Source organism: Theropithecus gelada, chromosome 15, assembly GCF_003255815.1.
Source record: "Theropithecus gelada isolate Dixy chromosome 15, Tgel_1.0, whole genome shotgun sequence".
Classification (NCBI taxonomy): domain Eukaryota; kingdom Metazoa; phylum Chordata; class Mammalia; order Primates; family Cercopithecidae; genus Theropithecus; species Theropithecus gelada.
In genome coordinates this window covers 18,705,138-18,727,923 of record NC_037683.1, presented here as the reverse complement: position 1 = coordinate 18,727,923, position 22,786 = coordinate 18,705,138, and the positions used below count along the sequence as shown (strand labels likewise).

The 22,786-nt window shown below is 47.3% G+C and overlaps 1 protein-coding gene across 3 annotated transcripts in view; it reads right to left on the bottom strand.

The window, feature by feature from the left end:
* Positions 1-5,806: 5,806 nt before the first annotated feature.
* NDUFA8 (NADH:ubiquinone oxidoreductase subunit A8) overlaps positions 5,807-22,786 on the bottom strand; it is a 62,618-nt gene continuing 45,638 nt past the window's right edge. For 2 of the 3 annotated variants that reach the window (XM_025359923.1, XM_025359922.1), the window contains exons 3-4: positions 21,395-21,560; positions 17,388-17,708 (exon numbers count right to left, since the gene is read on the bottom strand). In XM_025359923.1, coding sequence (XP_025215708.1) covers positions 17,571-17,708; positions 21,395-21,560 — 304 coding nt within the window. In that variant the 3' untranslated portion in view covers positions 17,388-17,570. Of the gene's footprint in view, positions 6,326-17,387; positions 17,709-21,394; positions 21,561-22,786 lie in introns of those variants that run through there. The other variant, XM_025359924.1, reaches the window with a different exon arrangement.

Sequence of the window (22,786 nt, the reverse complement as noted above, 5' to 3'; positions counted from 1 at the left end):
CAGGAGGCAGGTGGTCCGGGACAGACAATGGCGCGGAGGAGTGCGGAACCTGGGACTAAATTTGGCGTTGCCTTTGCAGGGCGCGGGGCGCCCGTTCATCTCGATGCAAAGGAGAGACGAAATGAATATGCAGCACGGGCTGTAATTGGGCCGCCGCGGCCGCCGCCGCCGCCGCCGCACTATAATTTTCCAAACAGGATCTTGCAATCAGGGCCTTATTCATTAGCGCATAAACAATTTTGTTTCTCTGCACTCGAGCCTGTCAATCACGCGGAAAGGGAACATCTTGGCCGGAGGCGCGGGCCGCCGTGCGCGCTCCCACGCGCGCCCCCTCGAGCGCCGCCAGGTGGCTTTGTGTCCGGGAGGCCCTTGGGTGCTGGGGTGGAGGGGGCCCGGGGCACGCTTCGGGGTCCACACCCCAGACCGGCAGATGAAGGTGGGCGGCCTGGGAGAACACGGATTTGGGGGCCCACCGCCCCGGCTTGCAATTCTGCTTCTGACCTCACCAGTTCTGCCATTGGGCAACCCCCTCCTCCTCCTCAGCCTCAGTTTGCCCTCTGTAAGATGTGCTCAGCGCACTCACCCCGCAGAACTAGAAGGGGCATCGGGTGGAATAATGGATGCCCTGGGTGCTGAGGCTGGGGGGTGGGGTGCTGAGGAGGGGACCTTCTAGCTCCTTTTATTAAAGGAGGGGATCAGAGGCCCACAGAGAGTTTCTCAACCCATCACCACCCCCACCCCTCTAGGACGGCTCCTGTGACATTGTCTAGTGAGGCCTCAGAGTGGTTCTCTAAAGCTGGGCTGGGTACAGCCCTTGGTTCACCCACACGCTGGGGTGGGCATGCATGCGTGAGCTCCCGTTCTGGCTCACAGGAGGGCTGTGCACCCAGGGGCATCTATAACTCTACAAGCCCATGTGTGACTGTGCCACAGACTTTGTGCCTGTGTGTGGTTTTGTCTGGGGTAGGGGGGGCGCTGTGATTGTGTATGCAGCTACTTGGCTCCTGGTGGGATCATGGAGCTGAGTGTGACTACCTAGCAGTAGCCAGGTGACAAGGACTGAAGGGGGCTGGTGAACAGAGCTGTGGGGTCTTTGGGGTCCAGGTGACCTGGCAGGAACTGCAGAGAGGGCAGGAAGCACTGAAGGGCTGTACCGTTCAGGACAGATGACAGCTCTGTCCTCCCTGCCTCCTCCGTGGCGACCCCTCCCTCAGCCGCGTGTACCCAGCACAGTCATCCAGGGTGCCCAGGCTGGGGAGATAAGCAGCCTGGTTTTGCCCTACTGCCAGGACTTGCTCACCTTCCCCACCCCTCTGACCCCACCCCCAGCCCCCTCAGTGCCTCTGACGGCACTGAGACTCAGCTCCATGCTCCCTCCATCAGGGGAGTCCTAAGGCCTCTGGAATTTCAGGGCCAAATGTTCTAATCAGCTCAGCTTTACAGAGATCACAGCAGGTCAGAGCTGGATAGACCCACTATATGGATGGAAAAACAAGAGGCCTAGGATTGGAAACAGGAACGATACAGGCCTGGGACCCCCCAGCAAGTGGGGAGCAGAGCTAGGATCTGAACCCCTGTCTCTAGCCCCAAAGCAGGGGGCAAGGACCTGACTTCCCAAGACACACACCCCTGACAAATGTAAGCACCAGCAGGCCACAGAGGCCTCCCCCAACCTGCCACACCCCTCATCCCCCCCCACCCCTGCATCCTCCTCCTCTGCTGTGCCCAACCCCTGCCCCCTCCACAGTCCCCACTCCACACAGAGACAAAGAATTTGAGGATGTGCTGGCAGCCAACTGACAAGCCATCAGTCTCTGCCCAGACACCCTCTTCACAGCTCTAGCCCCCGCCCGGATGCCACCCCACCCGCTAGTCACCCCCAGCACCAGGCCAGGAAGGGAGGCGGCCCGGGAAGGGGCTGTGGGGGAAGGCACGGAGTCCGGAAGCCCAGAGGAACAGTCTTCAACCTGTGAATCCGGCCGCGCCTGGCTCTGCAGCCTCCCAGGCCCGGCAGCCTCCGTGCTTCTGCGTGTCCCGATGCATGATGCACAGCTGACCCCTGCCTGCAAGGGACCCAGGCCGTCTGTGAGGCAGTTGCCATGAGTGACTCCTGGTGAACAGCCCATTGGCATCTCCAAGTGCTGGGCAGAGGCCAGAGGCAATGACTTTGGACGAGGAGACCGAGGTTTAAAACCCAGCTCTGCCACTTTCTGGCTGGTTGGCCTCAGGCAAGTCACCAGACTTCTCTGTGCCTCAGTTTCCTCATCTGGAAAGAAGAGCTATTTAACTCACTGGGCACCCAGTCAGTACTTGGTGCTTAGTAAACAATAGGATGAAGGAAAGAAAGGCACAGAGACCCTCTCACTTGCAGGACAGACTTAAACCCAGAACCTAGACCCCAGATACCTGTTCCAGAGCTTTACGCATGAGGAACCCTTGTCAGGCCCCCACCTGCTGGAGTCAGCCGCGTCAGGGTTTCTAAGCAAAACTCACACGAGTTTGTCATTCTTGAAAAACAGTCCCTTTCCAAGCCCCGTGTGACCCTTCCTTAATGGACCACTTGCTTTCAGGGCCCTCATCCTGGAAGGTAGGTTACTCTGTCCATGTAACAGGGGCAGAACTGACCCCAGAGGGTCAAAGCCTCTTCCCCAAGGTTCTTCCTCAACTGGGAAGAAAAGGAGTCAGGGCTTGAATCCACTCTTTCAAGTACTCCTGTTTCTGCTCCCATTCTTCTGCTGCCTTGGTAGGGATGGGCCTTTCAGCTGGGGACACCTGGGCTGCTCCCAGTCCAGCCTCCAGAGCTGCCAGGTCAGTAGTGTAACCCCCTGCAGGGTTGCTGGACTGTCATCTAGGAAGAAATTCAAGTTCTTTAGGACATCTTGGTTCTGAGACCCCCGTGGAGCATCAAAGCTCAAGCAGTTGCGGGAGAGAAAACTGAGTGGGAGGGGGAGGAACCAGGTCTCTAAGGAGGTGTAGAGACCTAGAGGCATGAGTTTCCTTGGGGATATCGCTCTGTAGATTTTACCTCATCCTCAACCTCCTCCCTCCTGGGGGCTTTACTTACATCTCAGTTATCTATGCAACATGGAGCAGGAGAAAGAGCTCAGAGGGTTACCAGCAACATGACCTCCAGAAAGTCAGAACTTCTCTGAACCTAAGCTTTCTCATCTATGAGAAAGGAATAGTATCCTAATAAGAATTACTACTCCACACTAATGCACTTTGCCAGACCTAGCACCTAGCATAGCGCCCGACACATAGTAAGTGTTCAATAAAAGTCTGTTGAGTGAGTGAGCGAGTGAACTGACAAAAAAAAAAGTAGAGGAAAAAGGCTTTCCATCCCCCATGTGGTTGCCTTCTCCCCAACCCCAGCCTCAATCAGCTGGTGCCCTGGAGAGGCCCCTCTGCAGACTCAGCCCCTCCCAGTGCCTCATTCCTGGTGGGTGGGTTCCAGGTCCTAGGGCTGCCTCGTCCAATGCAGCAGCCACTGTCACATGTGGCTACTGAGCACGTGATACGTGGCAAGTCCAAACTCAGGTTTGCTGTAAGTGTAGGATACACAACAGTTTTTGAAGACATTGTACCCCCTAAAAAAGGAATGTAAAATATCTCATTTAATTTTTATATTGGTAACGGGTTGAAATAATATTGTGGACATACGGGGTTCAGTAAAATATGTAATTAAAACTCACTTCACCCACCTCTGTCTACTTTTTTAATGTGTTACTAGAAAATGTAAGATGACATGTGGCATGTCTCTGTGGCCTATGCTACATTTCTATTAGACACCAGAGGTCTGGAAGACACTTCAGACCCCAGTCCCCCATCCCCCGCCTTTCCTACCCTGGTCCTCTCACTTCCCATCCAGATGGCAGGGCTGCCAGTGTGGTGTTTGGGAGAGGGGCCCCCTGGACTGGAAGCAGGGACTGAGTTCCAGTCCCTCCCAGTGCACTCAGACCTAGGGCACAGGATGGGGCATCTGCCTCAGTTTCCCCTATCCTGCCCCCACTTCTGCATCTGGCCTGGTCCTGCCCCATTCCTCCCCACCTCCTGAGACCTGGCCAGGCCATCCTTTATGCTTATCTCTTGGATCCTGGAATCACCCCATGGTCTCATTCCTGAACCAGAAAGGCACCTGAATAGGGCCACAGCCACCAACTCAGAAGTCCCTGGGGGGCTCAGCCGTGTGTCCACCACCTCCACTTTAACCCGGCCAGTCAACTCGCCTTCCACACCTCACTCTCCCCTTGCACTTTTCTCCTTCCCTTAGGCCACTCCTCTAGTCCAGGCCTCATCCACTCACTCAGCAAGTATCTACTGAGCCCCGGTGTACCAGGCACTCTTGTTGGTCCTTAATATACTTCAGTGAACGAGGCAGACAAACCCCTCAGCTCTCATGAGCTGGCATCCCAGTGAGGAAAACGGAGAATAAACAAGAAACTGAAGACAAGTACATCGTACATGTTAGAAGGTGTAAATGCTAATGAGGAAAAAGAATAGAGCTGGGTAAGGAAGATTGGCACCACACTGACCTCCCTGCCTCCAGGCTGACCTCTGACCCATCCTCCATGGGCTGCTGGAGGGATCTCAGCTCCAGCCATGCTACTTCCCTGCTTCGAAGCCCTCACTAGCTCCCCAGTGCCTCCCGGTGAAGGTCCAAGCTCCTTAGCCCAGTATGCAGAGCGTCTCCATGATCTGGCCCTGCCAATCTCATCTTCCTGCCAGCAGCTCCACGGCATGCTCTCCAGCACCACCCTGCCTTTCCTTCTGCTGAGAATGCCCTTCTCACATTCCTATGTCAGTAGGCTTGTTCTCACCCTTAAAGGCTCCTCTCACTGTCACATGTGTCACACTAAAGGCTCCTCTTACTGTCACATGGAGACCCACATGTGTGGGCAGGTTTGCGCCCACACATGTGAGTCTCTCCATGTCCTAGGCCTGTGTGCATGCTGCAGCTACACACCTGCCACTGCCATAGCTCTCACATGCATGTGCAGATTCTCTGTGAGCAGGCACGCCACATTCCCTTGCGTGCTCCTCCTCCTTGGAGAGGCCCTGTCAGGGGCAGGGGCTGCCCAGGTATGTCTGACTTCCTAAAGCCTTAGCGGGAACAGGCGCTGTGATTCAGGAAGTCGCCATGGCAACCGCCGGGCCCTCCTGCCATCTCCTGCAATCAGCGCTGGGACCCGGCCACCCGCTGGGCTTCCTGGAGATTCATTCTCTATGATTTGAGGCTGGGGGGAAGAGGCATGGAGGAGTCTCTTAACCCCCTGGCCCCCGCCCTTCCTACCCTGGTCCTCTCTTTTCCCATCCAGGATGGCAGGGCTGCCAGGCTGGAACGGTGTGGTGTTTGGGAGAGGGGTCTCCTGGACTGGAAGCAGGGACTGAGTTCCAGTTCCAAATAAGAACTTGTGTGGCCTTGGATAGATCCCTTCCTCTCTCTGCGCCTCCGTTTCCTCCCCCATGAGATGCCTCTCTTGTAGGGTCTCTGTGGGGTCTGGGGCAGTAACGTGGCATGTATTAGATGTTCAGTTAATGCTGTCATAGAAACTGAAGGTCTAAAACAATCCATTGCTTTTACCGAGTTTTAGGGCACTCTCCCATCTGTTCGTCTGCAACAGCCCTTGAGGTGAGCTTTTTCATGTCAATTTGACAGAAGAAGAGCCTAAGTTCAGAGAGGTGGAGAGAAGGAGGTGGTGGGAGAAGTCTGGGGTTGCTGGGGAGCCCCAGGGAAAAGACTGCCTGGGAAGGATGGTGCTTGGGATGGTTCTTTCTCTGCCAGCATACACAGGTGACCCTGCCTCCCTTCCACTTCCTGACAAGAATCTGGCCCTCATCTCAGGCTGGAGCTGCGGAGGTGGGGGGCCCTCCTAAATCCCAGGGACCTCCTCAATAGAAAGAGCCCTGACTGGAGGCAGGAGGCCTGCGTTCCAATCCTAACTGGCTGTGTGACCTGCGGGAAGGGGAAAGGGGCAAGGGGTCACTTGACATGTCTGAGCCCCCTAGATTAGAGGATAAGCCAGATGACCCTAAGGGCACATCCTGCTCACGTGGGCTGGGGTTCCTAGTCTAGATCAAGACAAGCTTTTGGGACATTGCAATCCTGGGCTATGGTGACCTGTGAGTTTGCCCAATACCATGGCACAGACCTCTCCCACAGACAGATGGGCCTGGCCTCACACATGCTCTTGGAGAGACTGGAAACAGTCTTTGTTCTCCCAGCTGTCTTTGTTCTCCCAGCTCCACCAGGGTTTGAGTTTCTTCATCATGATGCTGCAGTGTCTATTTCTCCATCTCTCTCCAGTCTTTGCTGGGAAAGTCACCCCTAGCGAGAGAAAAGGCACCACGTTTGCCACTAGCCTCGGGCCGCTTTCATGCCCATGGTCCCACCTAATCCCTACAACCACTCTGCAAAGTAGACCTTACTTCCTGCATTTCATGGGTGAGGAAATGAAGGTTCAGAGAAGTGGAGTGACTTGCTCAAGGTCACACAGCTAATAAATAAGTGGCTGAGCTGGGAATTGAATCCAGGTCCCCTGGATCCCAGATCCCAGTAGAAAGACCATTCTCAATTTCTGCTTTGCCTAACTGCCTAGTCCCACTCTCAGTGACAGCTCTGCTACCTGGAACTCCTCTCCCTCCTCTTTCTGGGGTCCCAGGTACTATCCGTGGCACTGCTTTCTCCTTATCCAGGCAGGAAAGGTGCTTAGACTCAGAAGTACAAAGGCAAAGAGCCCTTTGAGAGGACCCAGACCATTCCCACTTGACCAGCTCTGTCTCCAGACAGATGAAGAAACTGAGGCCAGGCTTGAGACCTAGAATTAAAGGTGCGGTCTCCTATCCAACCATGAGGTATAGTGGAAGGTGAATCTCACCCAACAGGATTCTAGGAGGCAGAGGCTCTCAGAAAGAGGGTTATCAGTGGAGAATGCATCAGGGGATGTATTCTATGGCAGGCAGGTCTGCTGGTCATGACTTGAAGGTTTGGAATGGACTGGCACAGAGAAGAGGGAACAGGCCAGACCCGAGGGTGGGGGTTGGGTGGCTTGGCTGAGCTGAAGGGTCAGGCAGCCTTGGCCAGGCTCCCATCTCCAGCCCCAGGGCGAGCGCGTGAGGTGGAGCTACAACATTCAAGCAGCTTCCTCCCCTTTGTTGGGAGTGATGTCGCCCATTTCCTGGATGTCCAAGAACCGGCTTCAAACAATAGCGCTGTCAGGAAGCCAGGAAGGGGCTGCTGCCCTGCCCCTGGTCCTGCCCCATCACTCCCCACCTCCTGAGATCTGGCCAGGCCATCCTTTATGCTTATCTCTTTGAGTCTGATGCCTCTGCCACCAGCCAGCTGTGTTTCTGCAGTCAGGCCACCTAACTTCTCTGGGCCTGAGCTCTCCGTCTAAAACTTGGGGAACAGATTCTTACCTAGCAGAGCTGGCATGTCGATCAAAGGAGGTAATAACAATAGTAGTAGTGGTGGTGGCCAACACACCACACATAGATAATGCATGTGGAAACGCTTGGCACGTGGTAGGCTTGACAAATGTGAGTTGACAATTTTCATGATTCAGAGTCAATTCACCTTTTCCAAATGCCTACTAAGTGCCAAGCATTTCCACATGTGTTATCTAAGTTTGGTAGGTTAAGACTTACGGTTTTGGAGTCAGACAAAACTGGGTTTAAATCCCAGTTCTACCACTTACTATATATAGCTGTGTGACCCGTGGTAATGACATAACCTTTCCGAGCCTCAGCTTCTTCATCCATAAAACGGGAATAACAGGAATGCCTATTTCATGAAGTCATCGCGAGAAATAAGTGGGTCAATAGATGTAGAACCCTTGGTGCAGTGCTTGGCAAACAGCAAGTACCTAATAAGTGTCAGTAATTATCATTTCCACCATGGGCTTCTACACGCCCATTTCATATCTTTGCTCACACTGCTCCCCTGCCTCTAAGCCCCTCCTCTCTAAAAGTTGTGCAGGCATCCAACTCTGCACAACTTTTAACATTGAGTTGCAGCCACACAGGTAGTCCACAGTTCCATAGTGAGGGAGTCAGAAGTCTAGGTTCGATCCTAATTTCACTACTATCTGAACCCTTCCCACCTTTGGGCCTCAGTTTCCCCATCTGTGAAGTAAAGGGAATTTATGGTTCTCTGAGGGTCTCGCAATTCTGAGGCTCCATGAATTAGTCCAGTCCTCTGACACCAGACCATTCCTGACACTGGACTTGGCAACAAGTCAGAGCCCTCACCCGGCACGAGAGGGCGACTGCGTGCTCAGGTCACGAGCAGGCGGGACGGGAATCCTCCCCAAATGCCACGGAGAACTGCACAACTGGTTCAAGCTGTCTCCAGGCTTGGAAGCTGGGTGGATGTTTTTGTCAAGAAACATGGCCTTTTAATTAACACTATTGTCTGCCACTTAGCCCAAGGCTGACTCACAGGGAACACTGTGCTGGGGGGCCTCCATTCAGATAGCCTGTGGCTGGGGCTTTGTGTTCTGCCAGCCCCTCCCTCTTGCCTGGAAAAGGTCTGCCCCTCTGCCTGTCCACCTTGCCTCAAAACCCCCTGCTGGGTGCACTTGTCAGCCTGAGGGGTCCTATTGGCCGCACACCTACTTGGTGCAAGGTAATGTATAATCATCTTGTCACAGAATCAACAAAACCACCCCAGAAGGGCAGCACTGTTGTTACTCTCATTTCTCAAAAGAGAAAAATAAACTTCAGAGAAGCAAAGTGTGTTTCTCAAGTCTGACGGAAGACTCCACTGTCTCATGAGTCACCAGAGTGGCTTTTTGGACAGTAATAAGCTTAGAGCTGCATGGTCTGGGCCTGGGCAAGACACTTCACTCTCCATATTCTCTCCTGTCCGTCCTCATGCTTCCATTACCAATCACCCAATTCACCAACTCCAAACTGATAACTAAGAGGGAAGCAAAGAGCCCAGATTTTGCAGCCAAACAGCCATGGGTTATTTATTTATTTAGAAACAGGATCTCGCTGTGTTGCCCAGGTTGCAGTGTAGTGGTATGATCACAGCTGACTGCAGCCTTGAAGTCCTGGGCTCAAGGGATCCTCTCACCTCAGCCTCCTGAGTAGCTGGGACCACAGGCGTGTGCTACCATGCCCAGCTAATTTTTTCATTTCTGGAGAGGTAGGGTTTCACCATGTTGCCCAGACTGGTCTTCAGCTCCTGGGGTCAAGTGATCCTCCCACCTTAGCCTTCCAAAGTGCTGGGATTACAGTTATGAGCTACCATGCCCAGCCTAGCCCTGGGTTTTAATTCTGCTTCTGCCAGAGATAAAATATACATAGTCCCCACCTTGAGAAGCTCAAGTCAAGAAAGGGAGGTAAAGTAGAACAGTAAACAAATAATCACCATGTAATTTGACATACAAGAGAGCTGTACCTCATAGAAACTTCCCATGTCAAAAGAGTCACTTCGGTCCTTTTCACAGCTGTTCAGGATCACGTTGTGTGGCTCTATTGCAACTCATTTACTGTTCACTACTAACGAACAGAAGCTTTTTTTTTTAGTCTCTCTCTCTCTTCACTTTTTACAAGCAATACTGAATGAACATCCTTGTACACAGCTTGATGTACTTGAATCAGTGCTTCTGTGGTATAAATGTTTACAGGTGAGGAATGGTACACTCATTAGATTTTGATAGATGTACCAAATTACCTTCCAAACATAATGTATCAATACAACAATTTATACTCCTCCCCGTAGCATAGGAGAGTACGCATTTCCCCACTTCTGGGTCAATACTCAAAATTATCAACTTTTTACATTTTTGCTAAACTAATTAATGGCATCTTATTAAGGTTTTACTTTGCATTATTCTAACTGCTGTTGAGGTTAAACATCTTTCACATGTTTATTGGCCATTCTGATGCTCTCTTCTGCAAACTGTCAGTTCAGAGCCTTTGTAGATCTTTTTTTTTTTTTGAGATGGAGTCTTCCTCTGTCACCCAGGCTGGAGTGCAGTGGTGCAATCTCAGCTTATTGCAACTTTTGCCTCCCAGGTTCAAGTGATTCTCCTGCCTCAGCCTCCTGAGTAGCTGGGATTACAGGTGCCCACCACCATGCCTAGCTAATTTTTGTATTTTTAGTAGAGACAGGGTTTCACCATGTTGCCCAGGCTGGTCTCAAGCTCCTGACCTCATGATCTGCTCGCGTCAGCCTCCCAAAGTGCTGGGATTCTAGGCGTGAGCCACCGCCCCCAGCTGCCTTTGTAGCTATTTCTATTTGAGTGTTTATCTCCCAACTTTCTGCTTCGGTTCTGTCAAGTTTTTGATCCCACTCCTGCCCTTTAGGCTTCTGATGCTCAGGTCTCCTCCAAGGTCCCAAGCACTGTTCCTCACTCCTGTAGTTTAATCGTCCCGAACCATTCCTCCACAGGATAGCACTAGCCACAGTTTCAGCCAGCCTGAATCCAGGAGGGCAGAGAAATTCAGATTGAATCTGGCCCAATCAAAAGACAGTTCAAGTAATGGATGATCTCCAAAAGGTTTCTCTTCTAACTTTAAGATCAAAGCCCTCATAATAATCCTCTAAAGAAACTCAGCCTCAAAGTTACATGAAATAATTTCTTTTTTCTTTCCTTTTTTTTTTTTTTTTTGTGTGTGTGTGTTTTTAGAGACAGAGTCTCACTTTGTCTCACCTAGGCTGGAGAGCAGTGGAGTGATCTTGGCTCACTGCAGCCTCTGCCTCCTGGGTTCAAGTGATTCTCCTGTCTCAGCCTCTGGGATTACAGGCATGTACCACCACACCTGGCTAATTTTGTATTTTTAGTAGAGACGGGGTTTCACCATGTTGGCCAGGCTGGTCTTGAACTCCTGAACTCAAGTGATCCACCCGCCCTGACCTCCCAAAGTGCTGGGATTATAGGTGTGAGCCACTGTACCCAGCCACATGATTTCTAATGAGGGAAGTGGTTGACAAAATCTCGGAATCCCTTCTGTATTTTGTCCTTGAAATGTCAGTGTGGGTGATCTATTTAAAACAGAAGGCCAAAATGCCCTTCTCATTTTAATGAAATTCCCGGAATGAATTGCCCAGGTAATTAGGTCTATTTCAAGAAAATATGAAAACTCCACTGTCTCCCCCAGCAAGCTGGCTAATAGAGAAACTATGTTTCATATATTTCTTGACATGGAAAATAGCCTGGATACCTACTTGGTCCAATTCTTTATTTTACAGCTAAAGAAACTGGCTGAAAGGGGAAAGTTCTTGCCAAGGCCACATAACAAGGTCAGAGACTGGTAGCACCCCAGCCTGCTTTTCCTCATTGCCCGGCTGCCCATCACAGTGATATGGAAAAAAAGATGCTAAAGGACTTTCCGGAGAGTTGTTTGGTATGAATTCACCACTAGAATCCTCGGAAACAACCACAGGAGCCCAAGGGTGCTGCGTGTTCAACAATCAATTAAATAAAGGCTTCAAGTCAAACCACTGTCACATGACATAATACCTTAGTTTTAGAGAGCAAGGGAAAGGAACAGCATTATCATTTTCTTTCTAGCATCAACTCTTCCATCAGAGCAGCAGAATTGATTAAAACAAGGCTTCCAGAAAGGGCATGCCTGCTTAATTTGCATTCAAACCTCAAATTAAAGGAATACTGGCATGCAATTTATATTTCTTGCATGCAATTTATATTTCTTATTACCACAGCCTAATTTGACCTTTTATGCAACCATCTCCCTTCAGTTCACAGACAGCATTTTTGCTGAGACCGTGACAGGGATTTCTGGGCTTCTTTTTTCTTTTTGAAAAAACAAAAGCAAAAAGCTTGCAAGTCCCCTGTCTTTTCCAATGGCGTTAATCATTAAGGTAGAATCCTGGGTCTCCTTTTGCATAGAAAATGCCCTGATGTTTATTCTGTATAGAGTGATACACATTTAACGATTAACTAAGCTACTCTGTTTTGCAGAGGCGACGGCTGTGCAGCATTCATTCAACAAATAGTTACCAAGCACTGACTATGTCGGCTGCTGTTACACAAAGGAGAAGATACAACTGCAAAGGAGATGCAGTTCTTGCTCCAAAGGAGCGCTATACAAGGCAGGTCATGCGCAGGGTGCTCCTGAATGCGGAGGAAGAGGTGATTCCCTTGCTGGGGGTGGGGATGTTGATAGCCGCTTCACAAAGGAGACAAAATGTGAGCTGATTCTTCAAGAAAGGGATCACCAAGAAGAGGTGGGGGAGATCATCTGAGCAGAGGGCACAGCAAGAGGAAAGGCGCAGAGTGGGGCTCAACACAGATGGAGTGCTGGGGGACCGTAGTGGGAGATGAAGCTGGAGCACTCTGAGTCACACTGTGAGGAGACTGACTGTCACACTGGGGAGACTGGACTTTACCCAGCAGACTGCAGAGACACCTATGGCAGGAAACGTCCCCATGATAATAAAGGTGGAAGTATTATAGATAGGCTGTGACCTGCATTAGGCTCTTCCACACAAAACCACACTCCAGGCAGACGAGTGTCCTCTCTGTTCCTGAAGCACAGTGAGCCCTGCCCTGCCTTGGGGTTTTGCTCCTGCCAAAGGGTTTGTTCCTGCAGACTGGGACACTCTTCCATCCGCTCTTTCACTGGCTGACTTCTTTTCACACTCCAGGAGGAAACTCAAACCCCACTTCCTCTGAGAGTCCTTCTGTGGCCTGTCTTCCTAAACGTTCCCTCACCCCCTAGCTAGTCACTGTTTGGTTCCTTCTCAGGATTTATTGCAACCTGAAATCATCTTGTTTCTGATTGCCTGTTTATTGCCTCCACCACTGGAATGGAAGTTCCATGAGGGCAGGGCCCCTGTTTTGTTCACTACCCATGTCTAGAAAGGCAGGCTGCAAAATCAATGTTGATTGAATGAATTAACTAGTTAATGTGTTTCCAGAGTTCTAGCTGCAACTATACCCCCTTTTCTCCAACTGAACAAAGTATTTATGAGTATGAATGAGCAAGAGTGATAGTACTTATTATAATGCCTGTATGTCCAAGCCACACCGCACACCAATTTTTTTTTTTTTTCCTTTGGAGACAGATTCTCACTCTGTCACCCAGGCTGGAGTGCAGTGGCACGATCTCAGCTTACTGCAACCTCCACCTCCCAAGTTCAAACGATTGTCATGCCTCAGCCTCCCCCGTAGCTGGGATTACAGGTGCGTACCACTATGCCCAGCTAATTTTTGTATTTTTAGTAGAGACGGGGTTTTGTTGTCATATTGGCCAGGCTGGTCTCGAACTCCTGACCTCAGGTGATCCGACTGCCTTGGCCTCCCAAAGTGCTACGATTACAGGTGTGAGCCACCACGCCCAGCCCTAGACCAATTAAATCCAAATCTCTGGTGATGAGATCCAGACATCAGTATTTCAAGATCCCCTTGGGTGATTCCAATGTGTATCCAGTGCTGAGACTCTAATACTTTTGAAGGACAAGCACACAGACAATCTTCCATTTTGTTTCCCAGATCTACCGGTTTTCATACATGAAGCCTAGGACATCTTAGCTACTCCCTAGTCTCTGGAATCTCTCTTATTTTTTAGAAGTCAATAAATTTGCAAATTTCAATATGTTACTTAAATTACTTGTGACACACATCACAAATAATCAAGATATATAAAGGCATCACAACCTCAAACTGAAACTTCCTAAATAGGAGAAGCAGCTTTTTAAAGCCCAAATATGCCATGATCCACCATGATCCATCTCAGGGCATAAAAAAAAAAAAAAAATCCTTTATTATACCCAAAGCATTTCAGCTAGGATTTGAGATCTACAAAGATGGCAATTTAACCTCAAAGAGTTACTTGCATTTCTATATACAAGTAATTTGTTGTTTGTGGTTTTATATCATAGAAAGTGTTTGGAAGTCCTTTGGAAAGGTAAACTTCGTGTACAGTTAATCATTTCTTGGGTGTTTGTCATATACTGGGCACTAGGATATAGAAATAGAAATAAGATAGAAGTCCAACTCTTGCAGCACTGAGAACAGGAGAGGTAAGACACAGCCAGTGTCATGACAGGTGTTACTCAAATACAGTCTTATAACAATGCTACCATTTATCAGCCCTCTACTATGCATTTTGTGTGTGTGTAACTCACTATATACTCATAGCCATCCCAGAAGGCAGGTACTATTATTGTCATCTCCTCCCCTTTCTATTTTACAGATGAGGACTATAAGGTACAGAAAAGTTAAGTATCTTCTCTAGGGTCACACAGCCATTAAATGACCAGGGCCTGGATTCAAATCCAGACAGCCCAACTCCAGGGCCCTCATGCCCAACCGTCGTACTACATGGTGTCAGGGGAACAAAGGGGCAGGAGAGACAATTTCTGGCTGTAGGAAGGCGATACTTCCTGGGAAAGACACCATTCGTGTTTGCCTTGAGAGATGCGGAGACTTTCAAGAGGCAGATATGGGGAAGGACTGTTTCCCGGCAAGGGAATGGCATTCGTGAAGATCCAAAGATACTTGGTGAATGGCATGTTGTAGAGTGTAGGCTACATAATAAGAAGTAAGATAATGATGGGGAAATGGGCTAGGTTAGGGCCAGATTATGGAGTGTCAGAGGCTAGGGCCAGATTAAGGATTTGGACTTTAGTTAACAGCCATTTGGGAGACCCTGAAGGCTGCTGAGTAGCACAGGCACGTGGAGCAAACTTGAGGATGGACTGGAGCGGGAGATGGCAATGGGAGACCACTTAGGAAGCCATTTTAATAATCCAGGCAAGGGGAACAAAAACAGCCTAGGAAAGTGACAATGAGATAAAACAGGAAGTAGCAAATGTGAGCGATTACAGAAGAAACTCAACAGGACTTGATGTTGGATTGGAACTTGGAGTAAACGGAAGAGTCAAAGATGCATCTCAGGTTACTTGATACTGGGAGGATGGAGACACCATTAACTCAAATAGATAGGGAAGACAGGAACAGGCTTGGCAGAAGAAAGGAGGCAGATAAATTTCCTTTGGGGATATAAGGAATTCATCTCATTATTCTCAAGCCAAACCACCAGGAAGATTTTCTATTATTTGAAGTCCTGTTCAGGAATCCTTCACACTAACTGCTTTCCAATTGTTCTGTGACCTTTTACCTACTGAAATCGAGACAGGCACTTGTTGTAAGAGACTTTATATTTAATTACTTAGAGCCTTCTGTCCTAGAAGGCTATGATGTCGTGTAATCCCATCGAGAGAGTACAGGAAAGCCAAAAGTTAGTTTCTTTGTTCAAGGAATTCAAAGCAAGGTGGGGAGGAGGGAGGCAAGAACTGTTGTCCAACTTGGGCAAAAGTTACATCCTAGAATTGAATTTGAAACCATTAACAGTTCAAGATGTGTTGCTCTGGTTCTAAAGAGGTGAATGAACATTTGGGGAGTGAACAGTGCTAGAAGCTGCTGCAGGTAAATTACTCATAGCTCCTTCTCAGAAAGACAGTATGGTTTATTCCCTCATTACTCGTGTGATCTGTGGACCAGTGCCGTTAGCACAGGCCCTACCTCAGACCTACTGAATCAAAATCATTTTATTAGGATCTCCATATACACCCATTTATTTTGAGAGTACAGGCTTTGGAATAAGATGTGTCTGGCTTTAAATCTCAGCTTAGTCACTTACCACTTACTAGCAGGTAGCCTGCTGTACTTGCTTCCTCATGTCTAAAATCAGTATGTGGTTCTACACCTCGGTTTCACATCAGAATAGGCCAGGAATGCTTTCAGATTCCATGCCCAGACCACACTACACACCAATTACAACAGAATCTCTGGGGGTGGGATCCAAATATCAGGATTTAAAGGCCTCCCAGGTGACTCCTGTGTGCACTCAAGGCTGAGAACCACTCATGGCTTTGAAGAACAGGAGTGTGGCCATTGGAACCAGACAATCTTCACTTGTATCCTGTATCTACCACTTCTTATATCTGAGACTGGGGTTTCTTAACCTCTCGCTAAACTTTAACTTCCTTCATCTGTGAAATGAATATGACCTATAGTACCTCGTTCAAAGGACTCTGGGCACTGAAGGAGGTGAAACACGTAAAGTGCTTAGCACAGTGCACAATGAGTATTTGTTATTATTTATGCAAGGCGCAGCTTCCTTTGCAGAAAGAACCTAGGAAGCAACATGTGGGTTGAAGTATCATATAAACACCAATCTGCAGTCATGCTCATACCTTACCCACCAGAGGTGACTTCCAATTACTTGGCCACCAAAAGGTTAGTGGGTTTTGCCTCAGCTATTGAAAAAAATGCAAAAAAAAAAAAAACTATTATTTTTCATTAGAGAAACTAAGGCAAAAGTTGGTTGGCAAGTAACTTTTGCAGAACAGGTTGGGGGTTCTGCTGGAAGCATAAAAATGCTTCCGGCTGTGGGGTCAGCACTAGGTACAGAAGCGGGCATGGCAGATAACACAATGCTTTTTCTTTGAACTGTCCTAGCACTTCAGGCAACAGACCCTGCACCTCATCTGTCTAGAGCCTCACAGCAATCTCTCCAGTTAGAAAATCTAGAAAGGGCTGGAAGGGTCTTTACAAAGACTCCTGTCCAACTGCTTTGCTTTTTAGAGTGTTGCAAAGAGGTAACCAAGGCCCAGGGAGCTGAGAAGACTTATGCAGGGTCATATGCAATTTAAAGCCATAACCAGAAGGCATAAAATGACCCAGTCAGATGTAGAGGAAACAGCTTAGTAGTGAAAAAGGAATTGAATGAAAGGGGGAAAAAGACATAATAGTGCTTTGAACCAAAGAGCTTTATAAACACTTGTGGCTTTAACCTGCCCAGGAGGTAGATAAGCATGTGCCCTTTAGTTTGTCCTCAAACTCAACCTCTCACAAGAGGTTAAGGAACACACCCAAGGTTGGAATTGACACTCAGACCTCCAGACTTCCTGGCTTTGGAGCTGGAAGTTCAGCCTCCACCTCCCTTGTCTATCAGGAAAAACATCTGGGTTATAATGCTTGAGGATGGGATATCAAGGGGAAGTGGTGGAAGTTCGGTTCTTCAAGAAACTTTGAGCAAGACTGCATGAGACCCTGCTAGGGGCCCCTCCCATTCCCTGAGTCACGCCTCAAAGAAGTTTCTGCACTTCTATCCTGGAGGCTCCCCTTGTATGACCTTTAGGGAAATCTATTTGCCTAAGATGTTGGATGTAAGGAAAGAGAGCCGAGACTTCAAAATGTGTGAACAGACACCCCAAGGAGCTGCCTAAAGTAACAAAGCCTTTCCTTCACATGACTACTTCTCCCTGTTCTAACAGGGATTCTCAGCCACATAATCAAGTGCCTAAAGCAAAGCAAGAGGAACAGGCAGGACTACAAGAAGAAAAAGCAAGGGGAAGTCATCTTTAAAGGCCAAAAGGTCACATAAAACATAATAAAATACAACTGTTTCCTTTAAAAATTTTAATGGACAGGAAATGGTATAGAATAACTGCCAAGTCACATAAATTAACTTTTTTGTTAATGTTTGTGATCCCGGAAAGAACACACTATCAGTCGATGCAAATTGCATGGGCGTTTTCATCAGTCGGTGTCTGGGCACATGACCGAATGTGGGCCACAGACCCATCTTTACTTGGTCCAGAAAAAAAAGTGGCTGCCATGTATGGCAGGCTTCAGATCTCCCTTGATCTCAGGGCTGGGCTCCGGTCTTGGTCTTGAGTGATAGGGATTCTCCGGTAAAGGTCGATCTGTTTTCACTTTGGTGACCTGGGAAGGGTGAAGAGGGCAAAAGCAAAGTTGAAAGCTAGGGTGGAGAAATCTGTAACCATCAACGTACCTCCTGGTGTCTCCCCAATGCTCTGGCTGCCACAACTGCTCCCCGACTTAAATCCCCAGCAAATCACATTCAGACTTATTTAATCCTTGAACAAACACTCAGGAAAGCCTACTTTATGTCATTCCATGTGGTAGAAACGAGGGATACAGAAGGGAACAAGGTACTGTCCTCAAGGGGATCACAGTCTAGTGAGGGAGAAAGCCAGGAATAACAACTAAGATTTCCAAATTACCCCAATGACTAATGGCAATGATGGAGACAGGAACTGCCTGCTATAGGAGTAAGGACTGTGTACATCTAACCCATCCTGAAGGCTGGAGGTTTGGACTATTTTTGAAGAGGTAAGACTTAGCTTAAAGTCTGAGCAGGAGCCAGTCAGAAAGACAAGGGAGGAAAAGACATTCCAAGTAAAGAGTACATATGAAGATAGACAGGCATGTCTTCAGAATGGCTGAAGCAAAGTCTGCATGAAGAATGGAGGGAGATGAAGCATCTCACCAACCACTTATTGCTAGAAATGATGCTGGCACATGATTCCATTCCATTTTCACTCTTATGAGGTCATTCTGCAGGGGCTCACTGAGGCCACCTAGCTAATAGCGGAAGAAATAGTACACAAAGTCAGATATGCCTACTCCAAAGCTTGTGCTTCTTAATACCACACTACAGTGGTGGACAGGCCAGATGATAAAGGGTATTAAATGATACGCAAAGGTGTTTGCGTTTTAACCTGATGGTTAACAGGTGCCACTGAAGCAGGGCAGTAACTAAATCCCATCTCTGTAGGCTGGAAAGTGTGAAAGCTAGACTGGAGAGAGTCAAGACCCAAATCGGGGAGCTGAGCCAATAAGCCAGGAGAGTGGTGAAGTACTAAACTGCAACAGGGAGAGAGATACTTTACACTCACAGTATCCTTTGATGGTCACAAAAATCTCAACTGGAAAGCCAGCAGAAACTGCTGTCATTTTAAAGATAAATAGGCCCAGAGAAGTAAGAAGACATAAGGCCACAGCTGTCAATAGTCTTCTGATTATTCCCCTACTGGTCTGAACTCTTAAGTCACCTCATAAAAGATGACCAGATTAATCTTCCTAGATGTATAAATTCAGAAACCTTTTATTGGGAACAGTTTTTGGGTATACAATCACACAATTATTATAACCACTTTATAAGGCATTATTATCTCTAGTTCACAGATGAAGACCAGGGAGGTTGGCATGCCTAAGATAAGATACACAGTAATGTCAGAGCTAAGGTTGGAACCTAAGTCTTCAATTCTACTAGTTTTGTTTGTTTGCTTTTGAAAGTTTTCCCAACGTCCTGCCATAAGCAGAGATGGTTCCTACTGATCCACTAATGGTTTCTTGGTATTTGCAGCTCCTTTAAGGAATTAAAGACATTTATGAAACTGGCTGGGCACGGTGGCTTATGCCTGTAATCCCAGCACTCTGGGAGGCTGAGGCAGGCGGATCACTTGACGTCAGAGTTCAAGACCAGACCAGGCAACATAGTGAAACCCCATCTCTGCTAAAAATACAAAAATTAGCTGAGCGTGGTGGCAGGCACTGGTAATCTCAGCTACTGAGGCAGAATTGCTTGAACCTGGGAGGCAGAGGTTGCAGGGAGCAGAGACTGTGGCACTGTACTCCAGCCTGGGTGACAGCGTGAGACTCCACTTCAAAAACAAAAACAAAAACAAAATGTTGCCCAGGCTAGTCTTGAACTCGTGAGCTCAAGCAATCCTCCTGCCTCAGCCTCCCAAAGTGCTAGAATTGCAGGTGTGAGCCATGGCACCTGGTCGAGAAATACACTTTTGAAAAGAGTAAAGATAATTTTTTTTTTATCTTACAGAGTTTAAAAAAGTGTTAATACAAAGATTCAAGAATCAATATGCTTTCTTACTAGCATGACTTGTTATTTCTTCTTTCGTAAGTGTCGGAAATGAGAAAAGGTAGTTTTATTTGTTACATGTGTAAGTTCTACCACTTTCCAACCTAGAATTATCAACTATTTAAAATAATATGTTCAGTAAATCAAAAAGTATCTGAAAATAATCATGCCAGATACAAAAGGCAAAAAGTTTGCTAAGTTATTATTTATGACACCAAGCTTATATTCACAGATGCTATACACAAAGAGATGGGAACTAGACCGGGGGCTAAGGTGGCAGGATCGCTTGAGCCCAGGATCTCAAGACCAGATTGGGTAACACAGCAAAATCCTGTCTCTACTAAAATACAAAAATTAGCTGGGCATGGTGGCCTGCGCCTGTAGTCCCAGCTACTCGGGAAGCTGAGGTGGGAGAATCACCCGAACCCAGGAAGTCAAGGCTGCAGTGAGCTGTGATCGCACCACTGTATTCCAGCCTAGGAGACAGAGTGAGACCTGAGATTTTTCCTCCATGCCTTGCTACCTGTGCTGCCCCAGAGGGAATGGATGGAGCTGAGGCTGAAGAAGCAGGGATGGGTCAGATCATAAAGGGCCTGCATGCCATGTTATAGAGAAGATGCTTTATCTCACCAGCAATGGAGAGTCCCATCCAGTTTTTAAAAACACAGTGACATAGATTTATTTTCCACACAGATCGCTCTTCTTGTGGAGGTGTAATTTTATTCTCAATTCTTCATCTAAAGCCCACATTGATCCACCCTTCTCTCCCAGAAATTCATGTACCCCAGGTTAAGAACTCCTGTCCAAGAATAAGATAACAGCAGCAGGAACAATGAAGGATTTAAAAAAAAATTCCAGGAGATGCTAATCTATAGGAAGAGATGACTGCATGGAATCAGAACAGTAGGGAATGAAGAATTCAGGTTTCTAGCTCTCATGTTTCAACAGATGGTGGTGTCACAACTAAGATAGGAAATACAGGAGAAAGACAAACACTTTTAAAACTACAATTATGTAGTTTTAAAAAAAAATCTTAGATATGTTCCTGAAAAATGTGGCATAAGCCTGATCCTATTTCCCCAGTGAATTCCACAATAACCTCCACAATGTTTTCAACTAACAGTGTTTCACTAATACTTTAGCTTCCTCTACTCCCTTCTGTTCTTTAATTAGCTAATTAACTAAAAATAAATCTGCACATCTAGAAGGTCTAAAGAAATATTTCTATTTTTTTCTGTTTTTTTTTTTTTTTTTTTTTTAAGACAGAGTCTCCCTCTGTTGCCTAGGTTGGAGTGCAGTGGCGCAATCTCGGCTCACTGCAAGCTCCGCCTCCTGGGTTCATGCCATTCTCCTGCCTCAGCCTCCCAAGTACCTGGGACTACAGGCGCTTGCCACCACGCCCGGCTAATTTTTTGTATTTTTAGTAGAAACAGGGTTTCACCATGTTAGCCAGGATGGTCTCGATCTCCTGACCTTGTGACCCGCCCACCTTGGCCTCCCAAAGTGCTGGGATTATAGGTGTGAGCCACTGCGCCCAGCCAGAAATATTTTTATTTTTAAAAATTCCTTTCTGGACTATGTATAATCACTGTCTAATTAATATGTTTGGTAAATCTGGCAAGTTCTTACATCATATCTGTATTCACAGAGACCCTTTGCTGACCACCTCTTGCCTTTATCCCACCCCTGAGTGAGAAAGTGAGACCTCCAGGAGAAGCCTTTTTACCTTTGACAGTTCTCCCAGGTCAGGCCGCACCCAGCCCAGTTTGTCCAGCACACACTCGTCAAACTTTGCCTGCTCTTTGCGACAGTGACGAAATAACTGCTGGCCAGTATAATCAATGCAAGTCCAATATTCTGTAAAAGGTTCTGCGCAGTGACGTTTTATCTGCCTGGAAAAGAAGGCTGGGTTAAACAATGAAAAACAGAAAAATGGTAAAACAATGAAAAACAGAAAAGTGAGAAGAAAATAGGTACAGATCTCAAATACATAGCCTTGCTTTTTGAAAGGTATATGAGTAAATATTCTTACCTCACTTACAAGACAACTTCAGGATCCTCCAGTTGAGAACAAGTTAGTAAACAAAAAAGATTTCTGAGGTAGAAAACCTAATTTCTTTATGTAGTAAGAAGAAAAGAGTGTAGCCTAATGCATGCATATTTTACTCAGAGAGGAACTCCTTACTTGGGGCCTATTTATTCTTTTCTTTAGATCCAATTCCTCAAAGGGTATCAGCTTAGCAAATTTAGAAGAGAAGGAGGCATAATTAGATAATGGACATGCTGACAGAAGTCAGAAGTGACAGACAATGGCAAAGGAAGAGACAAAATTATACAAAGCAAATACACAAACTAACAAGCAGAAGATCCTGGGATCATTCAGTATAAAGACAAACTGCACTCCACTCCTCAAAAGCTCAAGGTCCTCATTCTATTTACACATTGAATAAAAATAGATATTAATCCTTGCTATCAAGAACAAAGTTATATTATATTTGGTATTCTCTGTTAAGAAGCAGGGTAGCATATAATTCATTCTGTAGCTATCAAAAATGGCTAGAGAAAATTTAACTTCTGTGTATAAAAAGAATAAGCTTCAGTTTTTTGCAAAATCCCCCTTATCATTCAACCCTGCTAGTATGCATGTTCAAGCAAGAATAAAATACCATCATTTTATGTAAAAGCCATACTTGAGGCAGTGAAATTCAGAACACCTCTTTCTCCCAATGAAATAATAATTTTATTATTTAAGTGCTTACCTGTCATACTCCAGAAATCTAGCTACACTCTCACATGAATCATGTTTAACATGGATCAGGAAGGAAGGATTTCAGAGATGGCCTACAGAAGTACACAGTGACAAATCTGCTTTCCACTCCTGCCCAATAAGCCACTCAGCTGCCCTCCTGGAGGTCCACCAACGTCACTGGTTTCTTAGGTTTCCCTTCCAGGTATTCTAAGCACAACCTGCACCCACATAACTTCTACACAAGAATCACTTTGGTAGAAAGCAACCATTTCCAATGGGAGTTTTATATTCCTCCAAAACGCTGCAGCAGCAGACGGGCTGCAAACCGCTACTCTAGTAGCACGGATCCCTGTTCTGGACCCCGTTCCC